Source organism: Eubalaena glacialis, chromosome 3 (assembly GCF_028564815.1).
Source record: "Eubalaena glacialis isolate mEubGla1 chromosome 3, mEubGla1.1.hap2.+ XY, whole genome shotgun sequence".
Taxonomy (NCBI): Eukaryota; Metazoa; Chordata; class Mammalia; order Artiodactyla; family Balaenidae; genus Eubalaena; species Eubalaena glacialis.
In genome coordinates, this window is record NC_083718.1 from 158,859,281 (window position 1) to 158,883,950 (window position 24,670).

General features: G+C 52.0%; 2 protein-coding genes across 9 annotated transcripts in view; one reads left to right on the plus strand and one right to left on the minus strand.

Moving 5' to 3' along the window:
- Positions 1-12,332, plus strand: part of ERI3 (ERI1 exoribonuclease family member 3) — a 128,642-nt gene extending 116,310 nt beyond the window's left edge. For all 8 annotated transcript variants that reach the window (XM_061186665.1, XM_061186670.1, XM_061186671.1 and 5 more), the window contains one exon: positions 11,807-12,332. In XM_061186665.1, coding sequence (XP_061042648.1) covers positions 11,807-11,889 — 83 coding nt within the window. In that variant the 3' untranslated portion in view covers positions 11,890-12,332. The remainder of the gene's footprint in view (positions 1-11,806) is intronic.
- Positions 12,333-12,754: 422 nt separating this feature from the next.
- DMAP1 (DNA methyltransferase 1 associated protein 1) lies at positions 12,755-21,332 on the minus strand. The gene is made up of 10 exons (XM_061186672.1): positions 20,937-21,332; positions 20,298-20,389; positions 19,844-20,039; positions 14,892-15,050; positions 14,597-14,764; positions 14,096-14,281; positions 13,895-13,966; positions 13,541-13,613; positions 13,106-13,401; positions 12,755-12,867 (listed from the first exon to the last, which is right to left on the minus strand). The coding sequence occupies exons 1-10, from the start codon at positions 21,039-21,041 to the stop codon at positions 12,808-12,810; spliced, it is 1,407 nt and encodes a 468-aa protein (XP_061042655.1). The 5' UTR covers positions 21,042-21,332; the 3' UTR covers positions 12,755-12,807.
- Between the last annotated feature and the right edge of the window lie 3,338 nt (positions 21,333-24,670).

Below are 24,670 nucleotides of genomic sequence, written 5' to 3' on the forward strand. Positions count from 1 at the left end.
GGTTTAAGACAGGCAGTGAAATGACCAGATTTGTGGCTTAGAAGGACGCTATAGAGGAGATTGGCAGGGGCACTAATGTCACCTGGATGAGGGAGGGTGGTGCCCTGGACCAGGGTGGTGGTAGTAGGAATACAGGTTTAGAAACTATGGGGAAATATATGGTAAATAAAGCTTAGGGGTAGATAAGTTTGCCCAGGGAGAGTGCAGAGAGTAAAAAGGGAAGAAGGCCAACGACCACTCTGAGCAACACCCGCCTCTTAGGGGTAGTCAGGAGAAAAGGCAGGCGTGGGCAGGAGAGCTGGAGGAGGGTAGTGGAGAAAAGGTGGTGTCACTGAAACCGAGGGAAGAGTTTCAAGGCATGAGTCAGTCCACTGGGTTGATCTAAACCTGAAAAGCTTCCATTGGACTTCAGCCCCATGAGGCCATAAGGATTGTTAGAGAAAGCAGTTTGGTAAGGCGCTGCTGGGGGAAATCAGATCGCAGGGTGGGAAAGGAGGAAATGAGACCTTTGGCTACGAAAGGGAGGAAAGATTGGGTCTTAGCCACATGGGAAAAGGGAAAAGGAATTAAAGGGAGCTTGTTTTTAAAGATGGGAGAGATTTAATATATTTACATGTTTTCATGAAGGTACCAGTGCAGAAGAAGCAACTGAAGCTATATCAGAGAGAAAGGGGGTTACTCACAAAGTAAGACCCCTGAAAAGGCAGTCGGGTTAGACTCTAGAAACCAGGTGGAGTTGGGGGATGGGCTTCAGAAGTGACATCAGGACAGTTCCTCTCTTGTATCAGGATGAAAGGCGAGGACTGGCACAGGTGCAGGGGTGTGGCTTCTGTGTTTCCTGTGAAGTAGGAGATGAGGTTGTGTGGCTGAGAGGGTCAGGGCTATGTTGGGGGTAGGGAGCTTGAGAGTTGTGGAAAGTAGAGAAAGTTGGAAATTGAACTAGAGAGAAAGGGAGAGAGAGCATGCGCACTGATCAGGCACATAGGAAATGGGGCAGTTTTATACACCCAGTTGAGGTTGATGACTATGATTTTATGAGATGCGTGAATCTGTAAGGTTTCGGTTTTCTCTAGTCACACTCAGCTCAGGTGTAAGCATAGAGAAGGCAGAGTTTGGGTTTTTCCAGGCAAGGGTGATGGGAGAAAAGGGGAGCAAGAGAGTTGAGACGATTGGCAAGAAAGGACTAAGATGGTGGACCATGGAATCCAAGCTCCAAAGCGAGGTGTATCAGTTATGTTGCTAGGACAGAAACTGCTTGGTATGTACCCAATAGCCATTGACCTTTCTCACTAAATAGAGCCCCTGGATAATTAGGGGCAGCAGGATGTACCCAGTTAAAAGACTACTTTTTTTTTTTTAGTTTCTCACAGCTGGATATGGTTATGTCTCTGAGTTCTGGCTAGTGAGATAAAAGGAAAAGTGTGTGGGTCCTCCAGGAACAGTACTGAAAGGGAAATGACTTAGCTGGAAAGTACATTATTCTTGCTTTTTCCTTCTTCCTCTTTCCTAAAATGTGGACGTGATAATTGGAGCTTCAGCAGCCATTTTGGACCATAAGATAACCTGGAAATTGGAAACGACATGCTAAGAAGGGCAGGGGAGAAAGAAGCCTTGAGTCTTGTGATTTTGTGTTGCTGTGGGACTTTGAAAAAGTCAACTTAAATTGCAAGTCAGAGACATAAAAATCCTTTCTCAGTAAAGTTGTATTTTCTTCCCTCTGTTTTCACCTGGGTTCCCACCTAAACTTGACTCTTTTAGCCTTCATGGTAACATGGCCTGTGTCCTGAGATACAGCAGGAGACAATTTGAGCAAATGGTTTTTTTGTTTGTTTGTTTGTTTTATAAATTTATTTATTTTTGGCTGCGTTGGGTCTTTGTTGCTGCTCGTGGGCTTTCTCTACTTGCAGTGAGCGGGGGCTACTCTTCGTTGCGGTGCACGGGCTTCTCATTGCGGTGGCTTCTCTTGTTGCGGAGCACGGGCTCTAGGCACGCAGGCTTCAGTAGTTGTGGCACGCGGGCTCAGTAGTTGTGGCGCATGGGCTTAGTTGCTCCGCGGCATGTGGGGTCTTCCCGGGCCAGGGCTCAAACCCGTGTCCCCTGCATTGGCAGGCGGATTCTTAACCACTGCGCCACCAGGGAAGCCCTGAGCAAATGTTTTAAGAGAGCATAACAAGGGTTACCAGCTTCCTAGCCTGAAATAGTGTCCTCATTGCCCTTTGCCTCCCTTCACTTGTTTTGTCATTCTCTTTCCTGCCTTTACATTCTGTATGTTAGTAAGTTTTTGGCTACAAGAAAAAGAAAACCCAATTTAAATCTTAAATAATAAGAGGGTTTATTCCCTCACAAAAGAGGTAAGGTGATCCTAGGGTTGGTTAATTCAGCATCTCAGCAATGTCATCAAGGACCCAGATTTTTTTCCATTGTTCTGTTCTTTTATCTTCAGCATGTTCTTCACAGGCTAACTCCCCTCAAGGTTGGAATATGGCTTCTGCAGTCCCAGACATTATGTGCAGACATGAAAACATCCAGCAGAATATACAGGACTATTTTCCCCTCATGGTTCTCTTCGTAAGAGTGAAGAAATTTTCCTTGAAGGTCTTTGAGCAAACTTACCGTCATATCCCAGTAGCCAGAACACTTGGCCCCTCCTAAACCCATGGCTGGCAAGGGGGTAGGATCCGCACAAATGGCTCAGACCACGGAGGTTTCCCTGGGTCAGGGAGGGAGGAGCGGGCTCTGCCAGCTTCGCAGAAGGGGAGTGGCTGTTGGGTAAGCAGTCAAAAGTGGACGGGGAAAAGGGTGAACACAGGAGGGGGAATGTATCTGGAGATATTAGGGATGTAAACGGTTTCGAGGTTCCAGTGAGATGAAAGAAAAAGCATATTATCGTCAGTAACTGGGAATATTTGAATTTAACATTTCAAAGGTAGCACAGTGGAGGATGTTAACAAGGTGGAGGGTGTGACTGTGGAAATGGGTGAAAATAAGATATAACGGAGACGGTTGTTAGTGCTGAGGTCAAAGAACAAGAGGCTGGTGGCAAGTTTCTCAAAGGACAGGATGTAGAGGCTGTGACAGGCAGGGCTCTCGGGAAGGAGGTGGCCGTGGTCTGGCTTGATAGCACATGCTCACAGGAAAGGCCTCAGATATGCTGCTGGCACATGGGTCTGGGGCCAGGTCACAGGTGCCTGGGGCATACACACAAGTAGCCTAACCTCTCCCTATCCCTGTGTCTCCATTTTGGAAAGAATCTGCCCTGATTGGTCAGGCCACTCTGGAAGGGTGTGAAGCCCTGTCACCTTCCTGTTGGAGCCACTCAAGGACCCCCAGAAGACAGTCCCACAGGAGACCCCTAGGGACAGGGTCAGGTGGGAGCTCGGTTGGGGCAGAAGTGGCTGCCAAGTACGGCAGAGGTGCTCAGCTGTTCTCAGTAACCACCTCTTCCCCTCTCCCCTCCCAGGCCAGGTCCCCTTCACTTTGCCTTAGGTTATCAGGCACTTTTATCTGTGGCATCCAGAGCCAAAAGAAGGGCAAGGCTCTTGGCCCCTCTACCTGGATGGGGCCTTGGCTGGGGACGAGTTGGGGGAGGCGGGCACCCGTTGTAATGGCCAGAGCAGCCGCCCTGTTACTACGGCGTATTTCACTTTTAATTCTGACATATAATGTAATGATCTTTTTTAAGGCCCGATGATATTATCTGCCTGACGAGATTATTGAGTCTTCATCATCTCCAGATAAATTTATGGCCAGGACGAGGCTCAGGATTTATCATCAGTCAATAGAGCTCGATACTCTAACAAGGCGTGTAATAAGATATACATATTTAATGATCCAAGGGGAGGAACGCTAATGGGAACCCAGAGTGAGTGGTCCACGGGCCGGGGCTCTGCCCTAGGGCTGCCATAGCTGGAGGGGCGTGGATGTGGTCTTTGCCCTGTGGTCCCCAACTCTGGTCGTCCTCAGGACTGCCTCAGTCTCCTCCTTGTCAAGACCCTGAGGGAGAGGCACTAGGGACAGTGTCAGAGCTGGGGCCCAGAGGGCATACACGCGCCCCACTGGGAACTCCTCTCCCTGCTTCCGGGCCTTGGAGGGGTTGGGGTGTCCTTAGACCTGTACGTCCAGGCCCCTGAGCATGAGGGTGGGCCCACAAAGGGAGGGAGTGCCGGGGCTATGTGCCCAGCCCGCGCTGATGGTGACGGATGGTTTTTCATTACAGCCTCTCAGGTCCTGCCCGCGCCCTGTGTGGAAATTCTATTTATTCCCTAATTTGTAAAAATTCCCTCTTTATCTGATCCCAATCAGGGCGGGGTAATTGGCTCTCTGGGGCAGCGGCTGGGGTCCTTGATGAAGAGCTATGTGGATGTACCCAGCCCGGCCCCCGCCCAGCGCGCCACCAGGGCCCACAATTAATAATGATTTGCAAATGGCAGACAAGCAATAACACAGAAAGATGTGGCATCCGCGCTGCCTCTTCATTTCCTCCCCTCGCAGATATAAATGGCCACAGAACAAAAACCCAGCACTATAAATTCTGGAATTAGTTATTCACCGGGATAAATGGGGCCTGGAGCCACCAGCCCCTCTCCCGCCACCCTTCTTGCCTACTTTCCCCAATCCGAGTCTGTCCCCAGGTGTGCTCCTGAGCCTGGCCCCTGGCTCCTCTGCATCTTTGGCTCCCAGCTCAGTTCCCCAGCTTCCTCTTAGACCCTTCTCCACCACTCTAGCTGCCCCTTCCTGTGTGGCCCAGAATTGGGAGTGGACACTCGGGTCTGTAGCTTCCTCAGCCTCCGCCTCTTCTCATTGACCTCTCTGGCTGCCCAGTCTGGCTCCTGTCCCCACTCTGCACTGGGGTTTAAATGAAGTTGATATGTCCTGCCAGGCCTGGGAGTCTGGACCTGGGTTAGTCTTGGGTGTCTTCTTTGGCATTTGGGACCTGTCCAGTCATTTGCCTGGCCAGGTTTGAGTTGGGCTCCTGGTAGCCAGATGTCCTGTAAGTGATGCTGTGCTTACTGGTCAGGCTGTTGTGGGCTGTTGGCACAGGCGTTTCTGGGCACTGTGCCCTCTCGGCCAGGCGCATCCTCTCCCCGCCCCCCAAGTGGCTGTGAGCTGGCGGGTAATGGGCGTGTAATGGCCTCATTTCCATGCCCGGCCTCCAGAAGCGGCGGTAAGTGTTTGATTGCCTTAATTTCCAAACACATCATTATCCCAGCTTTACCAGCGCTTAATAAACACTTTATGAGGATTTTTTTAAAAACATCTTCGGTCCGCATACTTCTCCGAAGTGATAAACTCTAATTAAGTCTAATATTTAAAAATATGGTAATGGTGAGTTGTTTGAATAAGTGGACTGCATTTCTGTAATTTCATTATTACGTAAAACACGCTAATTATTTGGAGCGCGCTTATTACGGAGAGAGAAATCGCCTGCTAATCAAGATGAAATTGCCTTTTCCCCTTATTGTGGAACCACCGTCATCCTTCACCATCAGCCCTGTGGCACCTCCGGGCACCTCGGTGGGGTGGAGGGGGGATGTGGGGAGGGGCTGGAAGAAGGGGTCACTTTGGAGTTGAGGCTATAACGGCCCCACCTGGGGGGGAGGGGGAGGGAGCCGTGGGAGCCGTGTCGGTGGGGAGAAGGGAATCTATGTCTGGAGGGTGTGTCGGGTGGGCCAAGGTCACCCTGTCTGGGGGCCCAGGGGACTCTGTGGGTCATATCTGGGACAAGGAACAGGGGTTGGGGGATATCAGGGTATTTCTGTTGGAATAACAATATTATTATTGGATATTATTGGAATAACGACACCAATACTACTAATAATAACTAACCCAGCCACTGTTTTAAGCACTTCACAAATAAAAACTCATTTCATCTTTTTAACAACCCTTTGAGGGAAGTAGTTGCTATAATTATCACTATTATTCCCATTTTAGAGAAGAAGAATCCAAAAACAGAGGTTAAATAAAGTACAGTAATTTGCTCAAGTTCACACAGTTACTAAGTGATGGAGGTTGGATTCGAACCCAGAATCTAAGGATATACAGGGGCCCTCTGCTGGTTTAGTCCTAAATTCCCTGCCTTGGCTTCCTTTCTTCTGAGTTCCTATTTGCTGTTGTGCCCTGAATTGCACCCAGCCATGGCTTGAGATGCGGGCCCCCAGCACCGAGTTGCTGAGTTAGCAATAAAAACATAGGAACATCAGTTAAATTAGAATTTAAACAGATAAACAGCAAATAATCTTTTTAGTATAAGTGTGTCCCATGTGGGGCTGGGGACATATTTGATCTGGCAGTCCCACTGACACTTTGCGCTCAGGCACGCTGCTGCCAAGGTGTCCTAACAGACAGACAGAAAGAGGTGGAAACAAGATGAGGTTCTAGAATGTCGGCATGCGCCAGGTTCTTGCTCTCTTTTCCTTGTCATGGTTCCTGCTCCTTGTGCTGTTCTCTCCACCCATCTTTGCTCCGTGGGCTCCAGCCCCGTTCCTCACCAGCACCTGGAGATCACTCATAAGGTGTGTTGCCAGGCTGAGCTTTTTAGGCAGGAGGCCTCAGGTTGTGTCTATGTCTTCCTTTAGGCCACACTGCCTCACAGCCCTGTAAGGTCAGCGGCTTGTCACCCTGCTGCTCCAGGTGTCCTCTCAATCTGGTTTGCCTCTTCGATCATTTCACGTTCATTCTCTTTCCTGGCTCCGACAGATCCATGTGTGGGGATGGTATATAAGATAGAGGCATCGTTTCAAAAGCATGGGGCAGGTGTGGACAGTTTGATCAATGGTGACAGGACAACTGGCTATCCACTAGGGGAAAAATAAAGTTAGATCTTCTACTTCTCACCACATACAAAAGTAAATTCCAGACAGATTAAAAAGTTAAATACAAAAATTATTCAAAGAAAATACATGATAGTTTTCTAATAACACTGGGATAGAGAAGGCCTGTTTAAGCAAGATATAAAGCCCAGAAGCCATAAAAGAAATGCCTGATAAGTTTAGCTGTCTCATAGAAATCTCAAGACTTAATACATCCGAAGGTACGTTCATCACTGCCCCAAACCTGCACCTTCTCTGGTTTGCCTCATCTCAGTGAGCGGCGCTCAGATCCTAGACGTATCCCTCCAGCCCTCCCAGTCCCCTCATTAAGTCTTGCTCATTCTATTTCCTAAAAATCTCTTGCCTCCATCTGCTTCTCCACATCACCAGTATATCTCCACCTCCATTTCCACCGCCACTGGCCTAGTTCTGGGCCACCATTTCTGGCCTGGACCAGAAATACATAGTAGAGTCTGCTAGTTGCTGTCTCTGCCTTCTGCGTTAACACCTCTAATCCTTGAAAGATAATTCTGAAACACAAATGGGGTCCTGTCATGCTCCTCCTCACACATGTGAGTCTCCCCATCATTCCCAGAACAATGGAATTATAAGCTCCTTAGTCTGGCATTCGGGGCTCTGCAGGGTTTGTTCTAGACGGCCACTGCTGACCTCGCCGCCTTCATCTCGCCACTCCCCTGCCTCTTATTCTTACATCATCCCCCACCTGCTCAACTTAAATTTGTGGGGGACACTCCACATTTCCCCTCCAGAAATGTGCCTGTGCTGTTCCGTATGCTGAGAACTCCTCCTCACCTCAACCCCAACTTGCTGGCCGGCCCTCTCTGCATGTTTAACTTCGTCCTCCCAGGAACCCTTTCCTGATCCTTGGACTGAACAAAGTGCCCTGTTTTGTGCCTCCTTCTCTCATAGCACTGTTCACACTGCACCACTTATAGATGCAGTCTCTGAGCTCCTCGAGGGCAGGGAGCTGCAGAGTCTGCAGCCCTGTGGCCCAGCATGGCCCTGCGCAGCCGGCACACAGAAGGTGTCAGTGTGTATTTGCTGAATGAATGAGTGCATGAATAGATGGCCTTCCAAGAGCTTCCTTGGGTCCCTTCCCTCCTGAGGGTGGCCCTGGCCCAGGCTCTGCATCCTGTCCTCTACCGTTCAATTCCCAGACAAGTGCAGCCAACTGGAGCGTGTCAGCCTCAGGTGGTTGCCCTGTGTGTGTTCTCACCGGCTGTCCTAAGCGATCTGAGCCACCCTTCCACTAGCAGCTATTTTGCCAAGCAGATATTTGACTACCCTTGGAGCCAGCCAGCAAGCTCATCCTTTGTTAGGTGCTGGCCCCACTCACCTCTCTGAGGGGTTTATGCAGCCAACCCCCCCATTACAGCCTTGGCAATATAAAAACATTAAGAATTAATTCCAACATTAGAAATATTAATGCCCCCCAAAAGAAGAGGGCAGTCTTGTCACAAGTTGATGTTCCTGCAGGAACATAAAAACAGGTTAGTCTTCTAGAATTTGGAGGTGAGGAAGACCTACTCTTGGAGGCCTCCATTGTGGGCACAAGGCTCCCTGCCCCCGACCCCAGAACAGCCTCAGGCTGGCCTCAGTAGCTCAATGACGTGCCACAAGGTGGGGCTGCTGACCCAGGTGGCCCCAGAGCTTCGAGCAGAGGGCTTTCTGGGAGGCTCACCCGGTGCTCTCTCTGAACTTATGGTCTATTAAAAGCCCAGATTTGTCTCTGTGCTGATCAGTGGGTTGCACTGACTCTTAGGTCGGCTTTCAGGGCTGTCTTCCCCAGTCTGGGTCTCTCTTCATTGTGGTGGACCAGTTGCAACAAGTTAAGACTCCAGAATCCCCAGTGGACAGGGTCAGTAGTCAGAGTTTGTGGCGCGAGTGACAAGTGGTTTCACCAAGTGTGCTGGCCCCTGTGTCATCTGTGCCACAGATTGTACAGTATACACCTTCTCACCATTGGGTCATCCAGAAAACTAGCATCCTGGCCTTCCCTTCAAGAAAAGAGGAGGTATTCCAAACATACAGCATGTGCAGACATGTGGGTGTATCACTGTTCAGTCCTCCCAGTAACACTGAGGTAGTATCTGTTGTCACCCTTAGTGAACCTGAAGTTTGGAGAAACTCGACACTTGCCGCAGGGCACACAGCCAGTGGGCGAAGTTAAGACTACAAACAGGTCTGACTCCAAAACCCATTTTGTCATTTTCAGAAAACATAAGTGGTTCCTTGAGGTTGGAATCCGGGCGTTGGGGGTAGAGAGTGACGGGGGTGAGACCAGAGATAGCAGGGATCTGTTTTTGCAGGGCCTTTAACTTGAAGTCATAATAAGGAGCGTGTAGACTTGAAAGTGAGGGCAGGGGAGCCACTGAAGGGATTTAAAGAGAAAAGAACGTGATCAGATTTGTGTGAGAAAGATCACTTTGGCTGTAAGAGAATGGATTAAAGGGAAAAGAAAGAGGACCAGCTGCTGTTGTAAGAGCAGGAGATGATGGGGTCTGGACTGGGAAGTGGTGCCAGAATGAAGGGAAGTAGATGATGAGACGGAGAAGAAGATAAAGCCTGCAGTTCACGCTTGATTGGATTTGGGGGGAAGGCAGGATGTCAAGCTTGAATCAGGTTTCTTCTGGGACATTTGGGAGTGCCATTCACTGGGATGGAGAACACAGGGGAGAGAAGGAGCTTGGGGGAGAAAATTAGTTCACTGCTGGATGTTTTGAGTTTGTATAGATACCTAGGAAGAGATGTTCCAGAGGCGTTTGGATCTGTGGTCTGGAGCTCAGGAGATAGGCCCAGACTGGAGACAGCAATTTTCAGAAGCTCAGGATGTGGATGAAGCCATCTGGTGTGTAGAGTGGGGAGAGGTCAGGGGCGAGACTGGGGCACATGGACCTTTGCCCAGCTCCAGACGAGGCACAGGTGGGAAGTCAGTGCTCCCCTACTGGATGGCTGGTGGCCTGGGGGGAGGAGCTGGGCACATTCACTTGGGCCAGGGGAGGTAGATTGAGCAATTTGTCCAGCAATGAGGGAGGAGCCAGATGAAGTCAATAGAAAACTAATTTTCTTTTCTGCTGGAAGAAATGAGGTGTGTGGCCGCTGGGTAATTGCAGATAACGAGGGGACTTATTCTTAATATGCACAGCGGCCACGGTCCCCAGAGTGCCGGAGACAGCAAGGATCGGAGGGGCCCTGACAAGGCCAGATTTATTTGGGAAGAAAATCACCTATCGTAGCCCTTTCAACGGTGCCATGACAGCCCCTGGACCCTGTCATAAACCCTCCCCACTCCTGGGGCCCGCCCCTCCTGCACAGCCATTCCTGCCCCATTCCCCTTCCTTTCAACTGCCTAGCTCCTCCCGTCACAGCCCCCTCCCTCCACCCTCTACCCCCACAGCACAGGCGTACACACTAAGGGAGACAAATGACGGGGCCTCAGCTGAGCGGGGCGCGTGTCCGGCCCATAAACCATGGGGATGGGTCACGTCTGGAGTTGCCATGGCCGCCACTACCCACCCATCTGTCTTCTCACTGTTCCGCCTCAGACCAGCCTTCATGGCTTCCCAAGCGCCTAGAGGAACAAGGTGTCCCTGTGCCTGGGTCCTGGGTCACCTGTCCATGCCCACATCCACCGTAGCTACATTCATATTGAGCTGAGAGACAGGACCCCGTGTGACATGTCTGGCCTGACCCAGAGAGCTCGTCTGCCATGCGCCGGGTCTGCAGAGCTGGTGTCTGGCTGATGATACAGGGCCTGGCCTGACCAGACTCCTCCCATTCCCACAGTCTTTTTCTGGCTCTGGTGGGTCCCCTTTCCTGGTCTAAGGTCCTGGCAAGGGCAGGCTGGGAGCTCAGCGCAAGGGGTTGGTCCTTGACAGACGCAGGGGCCTCCTGACCCCACCTTGACCTTACCACCCCCACACCTGATTATGACATCATCGACGTACGATACTTCTGCCACCACAGCATCAACCCCACGAGGGCGGTGGCAGCTGAGGTCCTGGTTATGGCACAGGAGCAGAGCACCTATGGGAGGTGGGAGGGGGATGGAAGAAGAGGCAGGTGAGGGAGTCGGGGCCCATGACCATGATACTGAGGCTCCAGGAGTACCTGTTCCTGTGGCCACCAGGGTCTAGGACAGTTTTCACCATGGAGTTTCTCACGGCAGTCAATACTGAGGAAACTGCTGTGACAGGGTCTGGCAGGCGCAGATGTCTTTAATCTGAGATATGGCCAGAGACAGGGCTGAAGCCTGCCGGGGTGGGAGAGGCAGGGCTTGGGCTGAGCTACACAGGCGTTGTCTGGTAGAAGGCTGCCGGCCAGGGTGTTAAGAGGACCACAGACCCGGCCCCTCTCCACTGGCCTGGGCTGCACAGGAGCAGGCGCCCAGGCCGTAGCTGCTGGAGCACGTGAGCCTGGGACCCTGGCCTGGAAGTGCCGAGGCTTGTGCCTTGTCACCAGTGATTATGGCCTGGGCCACATCTCCCACACACATGCAAGTGCCGGCAAAGTCACCCTGGCCGTGGGCGTGATGAATGGCCGCACAGTAATGAAATGGAGACATCAAGACGGGTGGCGGGAAGACGGAGTGTGGCGGACGGGCCGTCCCCACGAGGCGGCAACAAGAAGGATCGCCCAGCGGCCGGGGGCCGTCAAGGGAGAAATTACACATTTACTCTGCCTTTTTCTTACTGCGACGGTGCCCATACATCACCGCTGGGGCCAGGGAGGGACACGCTGGCCAATTTCCAGCATGAATTATGGGACTCAGAAGCATTGAGACCAGGCTTCTTGCTGGCCCAGCATCACCTGGCCCAACCTGAAGCTGGAGTTGCTGCCACCTGGGGATAGGACCCACTGGTTTAGAGCCTATGGCTCCTGAATCTGAACCTGCCTCCCACCCCCACCTGTGTACCTCTGGGCCCACAGGGGAAGGCTCTGGGGCCCATCTAAATGTCTTCTCTTCCTCTTTTTAGATGACTGTAAGAACATTGCCAACATCATGAAGACACTCGCATACCGAGGCTTCATCTTCAAGCAGACATCAAAGCCGTTCTGACTGGCCGAGGATGGGATGGGGCAGGACAGGGTAGCTGCTTGGCCCAGCCCAAAACCCTCCTCTCCCTCACCAGAGGGGCAAAGGGAGAGTGGCACAGCTCTACGTCCAGAGTGTCCCCCAGCCCGCCCTGTGGGCTTGTGTCCTGGGTAAGGCTTGGCCACTTGGCCCCTCTGGAACAGACACTTTGTGCCCCCTACCCCCTCCCCTCAACCTCAGCCCAGTATCAGGCCCTCCCATTGTGGGCCTGGGCTGGGGGACCTCCTCCTCACTGTCTCCTCCCAGTACAGGCTTCTTGCTGGGGCCACCAAGCCCCCCTGTGCCCCCTCCCATCTGTAGTGCATGGTGTGTGGTGCCCCCAGGGCTCCAGGACAGATCAGGCCCCACCTTGTGTCTACCCCCATCCCCGCTGTGAACGTGCCACTGAATAAAGTCGGGGAAACGAGGCCCTGGGTGTGTGTGTGGACCAGGCAGTGCCGTGCCTGACACTGGATATGCAGGGGTTAGAGCATATGCCAGGCTGCCCTGTGCTCAAGGCCACCACTAGAGCTGGCAGTCTCTGGAGCACCTAGGGGACCCACAGCGAATATGCACAGGGCCCTGGGGACTGTCTGAGCACAAGGCTGTGTTCAAAGCAGCTGGTATCTACGGTCATTGCTGTGTGTGAACCAACCTGAGTGCAGAACCACGGGTGTTCCCGGATACAGGTGTTTGGGCAAAGCTGGTCAGTGGTTAAAGGGCTGCTAAGGGCCTCAGTGCAGGCAAGCCCCAGCGCCATCCCCATGGAGTGGGTATGGTGACCCCCCTCCTGCCCACCCTCCCAGCCAGGGGCATGAGAAGTGGTGGGAAGGAAAAGGAAGCAGCCCAGTCCAACTCAGCAGCTCTATTTACACAGCACCATCCCACGCCCCGTGTGGCCCCTCACGGCTTCTTGGCTTTCTTCACAGAAGAGGAGCTGGAGGCCGATTCCCGTCGCTTCCTCTGAGGAGACACAGAAGGTGCTGAGGTCAATGGCCCCCAGGGCCAGATTCAGGCTGGGTGCACGTGTTTCACGCTCTGAGTCAGGAAGGTGATGCCCCCTGACCGACCACCCACTCCCTCATTCTCAGAACCCCTCAGAGTGACGACTCCTGTTGCAGGCACTAGAGGGGGTGGGGCCTGCGTACACACATGCGTGTGGTCACTAGCAGGGCCAGCTCGCGCTCTCCCGGCCTCTTACCGAATTGGGCGTGAGGGGTGCGCCCACCACGTCAATGATGGCGTCCTTGCTGGGGTCCGGGCCGAGACCAGGTTCAGGCACCGCCGGCTCCGCCGGGGCCGGGGCCGGGCCCGATGCCGGTGTGGCGGGGCCCCCCAGCACACCGGCCCGGGCCAGCGCCTCGTGCCGGTGCCGCAGCATCTGCAGCTCGTACTCGCAGTTGGCGCATGCCTGCTTGAGCTCGTAGAGCAGCACCAGGTCACTCCGCAGCTCGTTGAACATGTGCACCAGCTCCTCCGTGGGCGTCGGGCTCAGCTCTGTGGGCAGGTGGGTGGAAGGCACAGGGCCAGAGCTGGGGTGCTGTGGGAGGCCGGCAGCCGGAACTGCCCCACCACCGCCCGGCCTTCATCCGCAGCCTCGGTGGGGACGTCCTGAGGGGCCGGCCCCCGCACTCACCCACACCCAGCTCCAGCAGCATCTGTTCCAAGGCCTTGATCTTCTTCTGTCCCACAGAGCTTGGCAGCTTCATCTGCAATGACCCAGGCAGCTAAGCCCTCTCCCCCCACAAGCAGTTTAGAATGACGGAGACTAAAGGCAGTGGGGGGAGTGGAAGAGAAGTTAACCCCTAGAGGCAGCTCTGGGTCACAGAAGAAAACAGCCAGTAAGCGGAATAGAGTGAAAGCTGTGAGCTCAGCCTGGCATGCCCGAGATCCCGGTACGTCCGCCTCCACCTGCTCCGGCCCCATGGCCTGCAGCATTCAGGCCGCAGAGCCCAGGGCCCAGACACAGTGAAGGAGGTGACTCACGTACCCGCTGGCTCCGCAGCGTGACGCCTGCGGACTTGAAGTCTGGGAACTTGATGCCTGCAGTCTCAGGAACGGCCTGGGGGAGAAGGAGTTACGGAGATCGGGGTGTCACGGGGAGAGGGCCCAGTGTTAGTCCCAGCCCCCTGCCGGCTCCGCGTGCTCTCAGAGCCCTCCACCCTGAGCTGGGCTGACTTGGTCTCCACACCGGCTTCTCAGCCTCCTTTTTCTGGGGGAGCTTCTTCTTGGGGGCCTTGCGTTCCGTGCGCCGCTGCTCGGCAGTGGTGTCCGCCGCCGTTATCAGCTTCTGCAGGTCCTGGCTGCGCTTCTCCCGCTCCTTCTTCCGGGCCTCGATCTTGCGCAGCTCCTGCAGCAGGTACTCCTCCTCCGCCACCTGGGAAAGAGAGACGCTGAGACGCCCGTGAGGGTCATGGGGCGGTGAGAGGAGACGGGGAGACGGAGGGGTGCCGGGCTGTCTGTGAGGGAACCTGAGCAGCAGGGGATTGTGAGGGCGGTGGGGGCTACAGAGAGCAGGGAGGATGGCCGGTGAGAGGCGGGACTGGATGGGGGCAGGACTGGATGGGGGCGGGAAGAGGGGGAAGAGGGGGAAGAAGGGGAGCTGGGGTGAGGGAGTTGAGGGTACGGAGGAGGGAGGCAACGGTCAAGGGGTTTCACGGCATGGAGCAGAGTTTGTGGGACTCGGGCTGACCTGCTCTGGGGTCCGGTTATAGAGACGCTCCAGCTGTTCCTTCCGCCGTCGCTCGTGCCCAGCATCAAACACTGGTATCTTGAGGTCTGTGCCTGGCACGGCCCGCACGTTGGCAAGCTTGGCACAGATGTGGTAGTAGCGCTCCTTCAAGTCCTCCACAGAACGCTTCTGAGGATAAAGATACAGAGAGAGGGAGGATGAACACTCAGAGGCATGTGGAAAGGAGATCATGAAGGTAGTGGGCCTGCCACGCCCGGGGGTTGGGCCCACATGCAAATGCACCATACCAGCTCACCTTGAACTGCTGGTGGTCATACCGGTCGTGGATAACAACAAAACGTAGGTCAAAGCGGCGGCTAAGGTCAAAGAGGTGGTCGGTTTCTGCCTTTGTCCAAGCGTCGTCATGAAGATAGAGCTGGTACTCCTGCTCTGAATACACGGGCACCTGCACCGTCTACAGGCATGGAGGGACAGGGGGCACGCCCACGTCACGGCACGTCCCGCAGGCTCCAGCAGCGTGACCACAGCCCCTCCTGTTTATTGTCAATCCCTGGGCTGGACAAAAGCAAATCCTCTGCCTGGGACCCTGCACAGGGCACCTGGAGATGATGTTTCCAGAGCAAGAAAAGAAACTCTGCTTGACCACAGGCTCTGGCAGGCTCTAGGACTGTCGCCTGCCTCTGAATCCACTCCAGGACCAACTTCATCATGCCTTTGGCTCCAGAGCCTTGGTAACAGGACACATGCTCCTGACCCGATGGTTAAGGTGAGGGGCCCACGTGTAAGTGCTTCTGTGGAGTCCAAAGGTCAACTTTGGAGTAAGGCAGATGGCTAAATTCTGGAGAAAGGCCCAGGAGCCCTAGTCATGGCACACTTGTCTGGAGCACTCCTGCCACCCAGTGGTGACAGTGAGACTTGCAGCTCCCCCAGAGCTGGCCAAGGTCACATCTCTAAGGAAAAGGCACCTGAATCCTACTCGCAATATACACCCCCCACCCCAACACCCATGCCCCTGGCTCCCCTACCCCATGTCCCGTCCCCCAGACCTCCCTCAGGGACAAACAGCACCACCACCAGCTGCGTCTTATCAGTCAGAGACCCCAGGAAAGAGACAATGCTAGGCTGGACCAGGGAAGTTTCTCCATCAAAGACCACATTGGCTCTGAACCTGCTCTCAAAACCCTTATGTCCAGCTGCCTCTTGGACATCTCCTATTGGAGATCCTGTATACATCTCAAACTGAATATGTTCAGGTGATACGTGTTAACTAGGCTTACTGGGGTGGTCATTTCACAATATGTACAAATACTGGATCATTATGTTGTAACCTGAAGCTAATATATGTATGATATATAATAATTATACCTCAATTAAAAAAAACAAACAAACAAATCCTAATATGTTCAGTACTGAGCTCATCGCCCTCCCTCAAACTCCTATCTCCCCCAGTCCGGATCTTAGTCAATGTCACCATCACCCAAGCGGAAACCTAGCAGGCATCTTTAAATCCTACCTTTACCCTTGACCCCTCCCCTTTCCCACATCTGTGGACTTTACCTCCCAATTCTGTATCTCCTCTACCACAACCCTGTCCAGACCACCACTACCCCTTGCCTGGATAGAGAAACAGCCTCCCCACTGGCCTCTCTGCCTCCATTTAATCCTCTTCCAAGCAATTCTCCATCTGCAGCCTCTCTGAACACTGCTACTTAAAATAAAAAGAAGCTCACCGTCAAGCAAGGAAGATGGTCATTCATTCAACACATATTTATCATGGGCCTGCTAACCCTATGCTGGGGACACAATGCTGAATAAGACAGAGAGGGGCCTTGCCTTCTCAGAGCTCACAGTCCAGCTGAAAATTTAGTAAAGTGCAGCGAATTTGATGACAAAGGTATGCCTAGGGTGTAATGACTGACACCTGATGCAGCCTGGGACAAGGGTTGTCAGGGAAGAGGTAAATGGAGCCTGGTTCAGTCTTAAGGTTAAGTAGAACTGAACCAGTGAGGGAAGGCGCTGGAGAGACTCCTAAGCAGGGGGGCCACATAAACAGCGATGAGAGAGAAATGGCCTGATGTGTGCGGGCTTGGCAGTCAGGGACACTAAGGGAAACAAGAAAAGGGCGAGACAGGAAGAGGCCTGAAGAGAGCCTGGAGAGTTGACAGAGGCAAGCTGCTGCAAGCCTTGTGTGACTGCTAAGGAGTCTGGAATTCATCCTGTGGGTGACGGGCGTCAGTAAGGTTAGTTTTAAAGAGAGGAGTGAGATGGTCATGATTCTCTTTTACAAAGACCACCCTGGCAACAGTGAAGACAGGGGGTGAAACATGAGCCTGGGAGACCAGCTGGCAGGTTTAAGAAATAATCCAGGTGGGAAGTGAAGAGGCCTGAAATAAAGCAGCACCAGTGGAAGGTAGAGAAAAGGGCACGGACTTGAGAGGCTTTAGATTAAACACCATAGGATGTGACAACTGGCTGTGAGGGGTGAGAGAAGATGCTGTCATAGGTAACTCCTATGTTTCTGGCTTGAGCAAGAAAGCGGCTGGGGAGCCACAGACTGAAAGCGGGACCCCAGGAAAGAGCAGTATTGGAGGGAAGATTGTTAGTTCCCTTTACTTCGACTTCATTCTCCACCCAGTTACCACGATCTTTCTAAAACTCAAATCTGATCCCGACACCTCTCTACTTAAAATTTGCCAGTGGCTCCCTAAAGACATCAGAGCAAAGCCCCAATTCCTGAGCCTGGCTGCCAAGCCCTGCCTGACCCGGCCCTGCTGCCCTCTCAGGTCTCATCTCCCACCATATCCTACCTTGGACTTTAGGCTCCATCAAGAGGGAAATGCCCACAGCATCCCACACATATGACTGATTTTTCATTTATGCCTTTGCTCATGATGTCCCCTCTGCCTGAACAAGTCATTGCACTCCTTTTCTACTATCACCTGGTAACATACTTCGAGACTCAAATCAATATCATATGACCCAGCAATCCCACTCCTGGGCATATATCCGGAGAAAACTCTAATTTGCGAAAATATATGCACCCCTATGTTTATAGCAACACTATTCACAGTAGCCAAGACACGGAAGCAACCTAAATGCCCATCGACAGATGAATGGATAAAGAAGATGTGGTATATATATACAATGGAATATTACTCAGCCATAAAAAAATCATGAAATAATGCCATTTGCAGCAACATGGATGGACCTAGAGATTATCATACTAAGTGAAGTAAGACAGAGAAAGACAAATATCATACGATATCACTTATATGAGGAATCTAAAATATAATACAAATGAACTTATTTACAAAACAGAAACAGACTCAGACACAGAAAACAAACTTACGGTTACCAAAGGGGAAGAGGGAGAGGGATAAATTAGGAGTTTGGGATTAGCAGATACAAACTACACTATATAAAACAGATAAACAAGGTCCTACTGTATAGCACAGGGAACTATATTCAATATCTTGTATTAACCTATAATGGAAAAGAGTAAGAAAAAGAATACATAAACACACACACACACACATACACACACACACACGTATAACTAAATCACTTTGCTGTACACCAGTAACACAACATTGTAAATCAACTATACTTCAATTAAAAAAAAAACTCAACTCAAGCTCTAACTTCTCCAGGAAGTTTCCATGACCTTCAGTTCCTCCCAGTATGGCATGTATCCCACCGAACTGTAATTGCCTGTGCCTCCCCCCAGCTCCCCAACAACATGGAGAGTTTCTAGAGGGCAGATACTGTGTCCGATTCATGTTTGTGTCCTCACTGCCTCGGGCTTGACTTGGCATGGAGTAGTATTTACTAAATACAAAATGAACACTCTTTTGTCTTCACCTCAAATTATCTCATCCAACCTTCCCACCCCCACCTCAAATCTCTTACCTCTTGGTTATCCCTTCTCAGTCTTACATCTCCAGCCTCTCCCTCCACTGGACCTGAGGGGCCTAAGGATGGTGGTGAGGGGCCTAAGGAGGAAAATCAGTTTGGGGGCATGGGGGAGAATGATGGGTCACACCTGGACGTACTGAGTCTGAGAGGCCTGTGAGCCATCCAGGGGGAGGTGTCCAGGTGCAGGTGGGTATACTGGCTGAGGGGAAAGAAGTCAGGACTTGGGAGTCCTGGGTTCAAGCCCCCAGTGCTTGCAGACTCGAAGTCTAGGCTGCTCCAAGCTGCAGGGACTGTGGGGCCGTATCGTGAGTGGCTTAAACAACAGCCTAGGGAATCCTAGCCCAGCCCAGCTCTGCTTCTCACTGGCTGGGTGAGTCTGTGTAAGGCCCTGCTCCATCTGAGCCTCAGTAATCTAGACCAGAGATAATTCAGCTTGGATTAGGGTACAGAGAATGAAGAACACAGGCAGATGTGATTTATTATAGAAACAGAGTCAGCAGGACTCAATGACTACATGTATCACTGAAGTCTAACTCAAATGCCAGCTTCTCAGAGAGGCCCTCCCTGACCACCCTATCTATTAGGCCTCCCCTACACCTACAAGTTCACTCTTTATCTCATTTCATATCCTGGTTTCATTTTATTGATGGCTCTTATCTGAAAGAATCCAATTTATTTGCTTACATGTTTGTTATCTGTCTTCCCCTACCTTCTCTGTCCCATTGTTGACTGAAATAATATGAGAGCTAAGGGAGAAGCTAAGTCAAGGATGATTCCCAAATTTCTGGTTTGGGCAATTGGGTGGATAGTGGTGTCATTCACTTATGTGAGGAACAGGTTTGGGGGTGGGGAACAGAGGGAAGATTATGAGTTCTGCTCAAGGGTATCCACTTGATCTGAAGTACCCGTGGGGCCTTCAGGGAGAGAGGTAAGCAAATGATTGGATATATGTGGACTGCTGCTCTGGACTGGAGATACTGAATTGGGGTTAATGGCATACAGAGGGTAACTGAGGTCACAGGGTAAATGAGACACACTAGGGAGAAAGTAGAGAGTGAGGAGAGTAGAACACCTAGGACACAGCTCTGAAGAATAGCGAGAAATGAAAGGCTAAGGCAACACACCAAAAATCAGAGCAGGTCTAGGAGAGGACAGGACCCCATGAGCAGTGAAGACCCACAGAGGTATTTGCACCAATGACTGAGCGGGTAACCATTGTTAATGACCTGGCCTGAGGGGGCCTCTGGAGCCAACTAGGAGACTGGAGTGCTCAGGCAAGTGGCTCAGAGTAGGTGGGCAACCTTGGCCTACGTCCCAATGGTGGTGGCTCACCTTATTGAACCTGGCGAAGGGGTAGTCCTTGCCCTCCTCAGCTGCCCGTCGCCAGTGGAAGAACATGGCTCCATCCTTGCGGGCTGGGTTGGTGAATGGCATCCACTTCCACGGCCGCACCTTCTTGGAGCCCAACTTGGCCTTCACGGTGCGGTAGCCTTGACCAGTGTCACTGGGTAGCAGTGGGGGCGCATCCCTGGCAGCAGGGTTTAAGGAGGTGAGAGATTACAGTCAGAAGGTGTGTAGAGAGCCTTTGGACCCAGGCTGCTGATCTACCATAGAGCAAGGAAGTCACGTCCCGGAGTGAGACATCCGAGCTCCCACATCCTAAGCAAGCAGAAGCCCTGTGTGGAGAGGGGAGGTGGGGAGAAAACTGGCTGGGAAAATTAGGAGTTAGGGACATGCAGGTTGGTCAGGGACCAAAGCCTGGGGGATCTGGGATTCTAATACTTGCTTCTTGTCAGAGTAGAGCAGTGCATAGACCTCCCGGTGCATGCCCTCGGGCCTCTTGAAGGTCAGTGTCTCAGAGGACTTCTTGGACTTTTTCTGGGGAGGGAAACCACAGGAGAGGAACCACAGGCTAGACTCCCATCCCTGAAAATTCTTTAGCCCAGCTCAATCCCTGAACAAACCAGCATCTACAGGTACAATGACACACATACACACTGTGACACATAATGACACACTATGAAGGTACAGAAACCCACTCAAGGGGCACCTGGGTTTGAGCAGGTCATTCCCCTCCACACCCGTACCTCAGAGCCCTACCTGTCAGAGCAGAAGATACTTTTCCAGCATCTCTCAGCGTGTCACACCGAGTTGATGTCCCCCCAATATCCCACAAGTGTCACACTCTCTAGGTCCTGTCTTACAAATGTCACACCCTCTTGGTCCCCACCATTTTCCACGGGGTCCCACCTCCTCCATCCCATCTCACCAAGGTGACACATATTCTCTATCCCGTTATTTCACATCTTTTACAGCCCATCTCACAAGAAGTGTGGCACCTCATCTCTCCCCGAGCCGTCTTCCGTTGTCACTCCTACCCACCACTTCACTACCGCGACCCAGCGCTCTCAGGCACCACTGCTACCTTGTCCGGATTGATAATGTCCTTCTTGCTGATGGTCCCGGAGGCTGCATCCCCCTCTGGACCCCCGAGTTCTAGAATGTCCCGCACATCCGCGCCCGTAGCCATCGCGCCCGAGAGACGGGGGAGCGCCCCGAGGTCAACAGTCAGTGCCTGAGGAGCGACCAGGCTCAGATCGGGGGGCGGAACCACTTCAGCCCCAAGTGGGGGCGGGGTGAAGAGGCGGGCCGCGAGGACGAGAGTGGCTCAGGGTCAGGTCGGGGCCCCGCCAGTGTCCCGCCGCCTGGGTCTCCCTAACGGCCCCAGCTGTCTCCTAAGCCCCAGCGCCTCCGCACCTAGACCTCCGGGCTGCGGCCCAGCGACTCCCCTATCCCCGCAAAGCCGCAAACAGAAACTTCCGGTCGTGCGCGTTAGAAATGCGGCCGTCAGGAACACTTCCGGTCTGTGCTTAGCGGAAACCGAGCCGGCTGGTAACCCAGTGTGAAAACTACTGACCGCGCAGAGATTGCTGCGCTCCTTGGCTGCCAGGAGCTCGTCAGTTTCCTGGGCTGCCTGCTTTCTGGCATTTTCCCTCTGCGTTGCTCCGTCGCGCAATGGAGAGAGAGTGCACAGCTTTGTGACCTTGGAAGTCGCTTAATTTCTCTGAACTCGTTTCTTCACTTTAAAATGGAAATTGTCGTGGTACCTGCGTAAGTGAAGTGCCAATAATCCATGTAAAACATTTGCACAGTGCCTTTCTTCATTAAATAAATTAGTGGTATTAATTGCCCCTGTTCATTAAGTGCTAAGTACGTACCAGATACTGTGCTACGCGTTCGAGATGAAGAGATCAACTGGACAAGGCAGAGTTTCCCAGGGTGGCTGCCAAGATGGAGTGAGGTCTGGACCCTCACTTGCACCTCCTCTGATGGGGGTGTGTGTGGGTCGGGGCCTCATGGGGCTTTCCTGGAGCCCAGCTTCCTGGAACTTCACTAGTCTGGGAGCTAACTGCACTAGTGTGGGTTCCAAAGAAGTCCAAGAACACAGCCCCAAACAGGTAGCAGCTGGAAGAAGTATCCTTCAAAGGAAGAAACTTGCTGATCTCCCTGGAGAGAGAGAGACTTCTAGAACAGGAGGTCCTGAGGAAGCACAGAAGGGACAGGGGAAGCAGCTCCCAACTTCAGCCTCTGCAAACTAGCCTGTAGACATGGAGGACACTGGGCATTGAGCATGGGGGATGGAGTGGAGCTTGTAAGGTATTAAGGAGACCAGGCCCCAAGCCAAGGGCCTGTCAAAAATCCAAGCGGGGCCTGGAGGAGCAGACAGCCCACACAAGTGAGCTATCAATGTTGTAACTTATTCTGGCTTGGGGGCATATGGGGACATAGCTGCTGCAGCCACAAGCCTAGCTAGACCCCGAAAGTTTGAAGAACTGGGCCTAGAGGTACAAACCTTGCCCTGTTCCTGAGGCCTGATTCCTGGGTGAATCCTCTGAGCTCTAAACAGTTTCCAGGGGAAGCCAGGGTCTTGCAGCAGAAATTGCCCACAGGGTAAGGGAATGGTCCTTAGAGCGAGAAGTGGGAGAGGGTCCTGCACCTCTGCCTCAAAACCCTTGACTCTGCCTGTAGTTACTGTGTTGCATAATTATTTGTTTAAGATATGTCTCTCTTGATAGAATCATTTCTGTGAGGGCAAGGATCATGGTACATAAATGTGTGTATGTGTAAGGCATTATTCTAGGCTCTGGGGATGCAGTGGGTGAATGAGATACAAATATTTCCCAATGAGGCTTGTAACTAGCATATGAACAATAAAATAGATAGTGTAAGTCTGATGGTGACAAGGGCTGTGAAAAAAATAAAATAGGGTAATAGGATGGGGGACTATATGGAACCTCAGGGAAGTTTTCTCCAGGGAGCTGAAATCAGAGCTGAGGTTTAAATGATGGAAACAGCCACAGAATACCTGGGGAAGGAGAGTTTCAGACATGAGGAATAACAAGTGCAAAGTCTCTAAAATGGAAGGAACTATGTGTTGAAAGGACATAAAGAAAAATGGCCAGTGTGGTGGCTGTTGGGTGAGGAGGGGGAGAATAGGAAGACTTAAGATCAGAGGTAGGCATTGGGGGCCGTGATAAGGGGTTTACCCTAAGGTTAATCATTTGTCATTCTGTCTTGGCCATGGCCTGGTTCTGTCCCCATCCTGGAGTGCCACCTTAGCTGCTGCCATTAAGAAATCCCCCAGAGGGAGATGCAAGAGGGAAGAGATATGGGAACATATGTATATGTATAACTGATTCACTTTGTTATAAAGCAGAAACTAACACCATTGTAAAGCAATTATACTCCAATAAAGATGTTAAAAAAAAAAGAAATCCCCCAGAATGACGGGTCCAGAGCTGCTCATTCCTCCGGGAAACTGAGTCCAGGGGTTGGGGAAAAGAGGACGAGAGAGAGATGCCTCTCTCTTGACCCTTCTGGGGAGCCACTGCTACACTTCCTCTACCAGACTGCAGGTGACAACAGGTCTCCCTGCCAGCCCTGAGAGGAGCTTATTCTGTGGTGCCCACCCAGCTGACCCTCTTCAGGAACCCAGCATCACTTCTGAAGAGACTCTTGCATTGCAGTGTCCTATTGAGGGGCCTGGGAGAGGGACTTCAGGCTGGGGTGCTCTGGGGCTGCAAAGTTGACTTTAACAGAGTTTTTATTCAATCCTGAGAGCAATGTGAAGCCATTGAAGGGTGTGTGGCGGTGGCATGGGGAGGAGAGTTAGGAAGAAGGCTGAAAAAGAGTCAGATTCATCTTTTAGAAAGATGACTGGTGGCTTGCCAGCGGGGAGGATGAAGCTGGAGGCAGGAGAACCTGGTGAGAGGCAGTGGTAGAGTCAGCTGGAACTGGGGACTGGTTGGCCGTGGCAGTAGGATGCAGAATAAAAAAGAGTCGCAGAAGCCCCTCCCTCCTCAGCCTCTCTGTTCACAGCTGCGCCCAGAAAGAGTGGATTGGAGCTCCTGAGTGCCTGGCCTGGCTCTCTCCTTCCTTTCCCCCTCTCCCCTCCCCCTCTCCCCTCCTCCCCTCTCCTCACCAAGACTATTCACTCCTTAAGCGTGGTACTGGGTCTCCTCATCCTCTGGTCTCTCCCAGCATGTACCCTATTTGCAGGGCTCCTTAGAAACTGTGGGAAAGGGAAGGTGGTCTGTGTGTGGTGTGATCAAGATCCAGAACCGCTCAGTCTGACCTGGTCTTGCTCAGGTTAATTATGAAGAACATTTTCCAACTAATAGGACAAATTTCCCACTTTTTGAAATGCGCAGAGAACATGATTAGGAAAGTCACAGAAGAAGTGCAACAGCCAGTAACCGTACAGATAAGCATTCCACCTCACTGGGATTCAAAGAGCTGAAAAATTGAAAGCTATAATGAGAAATCATTTTATGCCTATCATATAGGTAAAACTTGAACATAACTGTGATACCTATTTTTGACAAGGATATGGATGACATAGGCACCAGTCTACTGTTGGTGGGAATGTACATTGATTAGATTTCGTTCATTAGTTCATTCAACAAATAATTGTTTAGTACTTACCGTAAGCCACTTAGATATGCCACTACATGCCAGGCCCTGTGCCATAGAGGCCTCAGCAGTCCAGAAGGAAAAGTGATCACTGCCTTCAGCTGGTACATTAAGAACTGTGCACTTGATCGTGTGAAAGTTGTACCTCAATAAAAAGAAACAGGTAGGTGGGAACTGGAGCTGCCA

Excerpts from the sequence above, each read along its gene's own strand:
- DMAP1 (XM_061186672.1), bottom strand. The coding sequence starts at position 21,041 with ATGGCTACGGGCGCGGATGTGCGGGACATTCTAGAACTCGGGGGTCCA. Across the intron at positions 14,282-14,596 it reads ATAACCGGACCCCAGAGCAG|GTGGCGGAGGAGGAGTACCT; the intron begins GTCAGCCCGAGT and ends TCTCTTTCCCAG. Across the intron at positions 13,402-13,540 it reads GCTGCTGGAGCTGGGTGTGG|AGCTGAGCCCGACGCCCACG; the intron begins GTGAGTGCGGGG and ends ACCTGCCCACAG.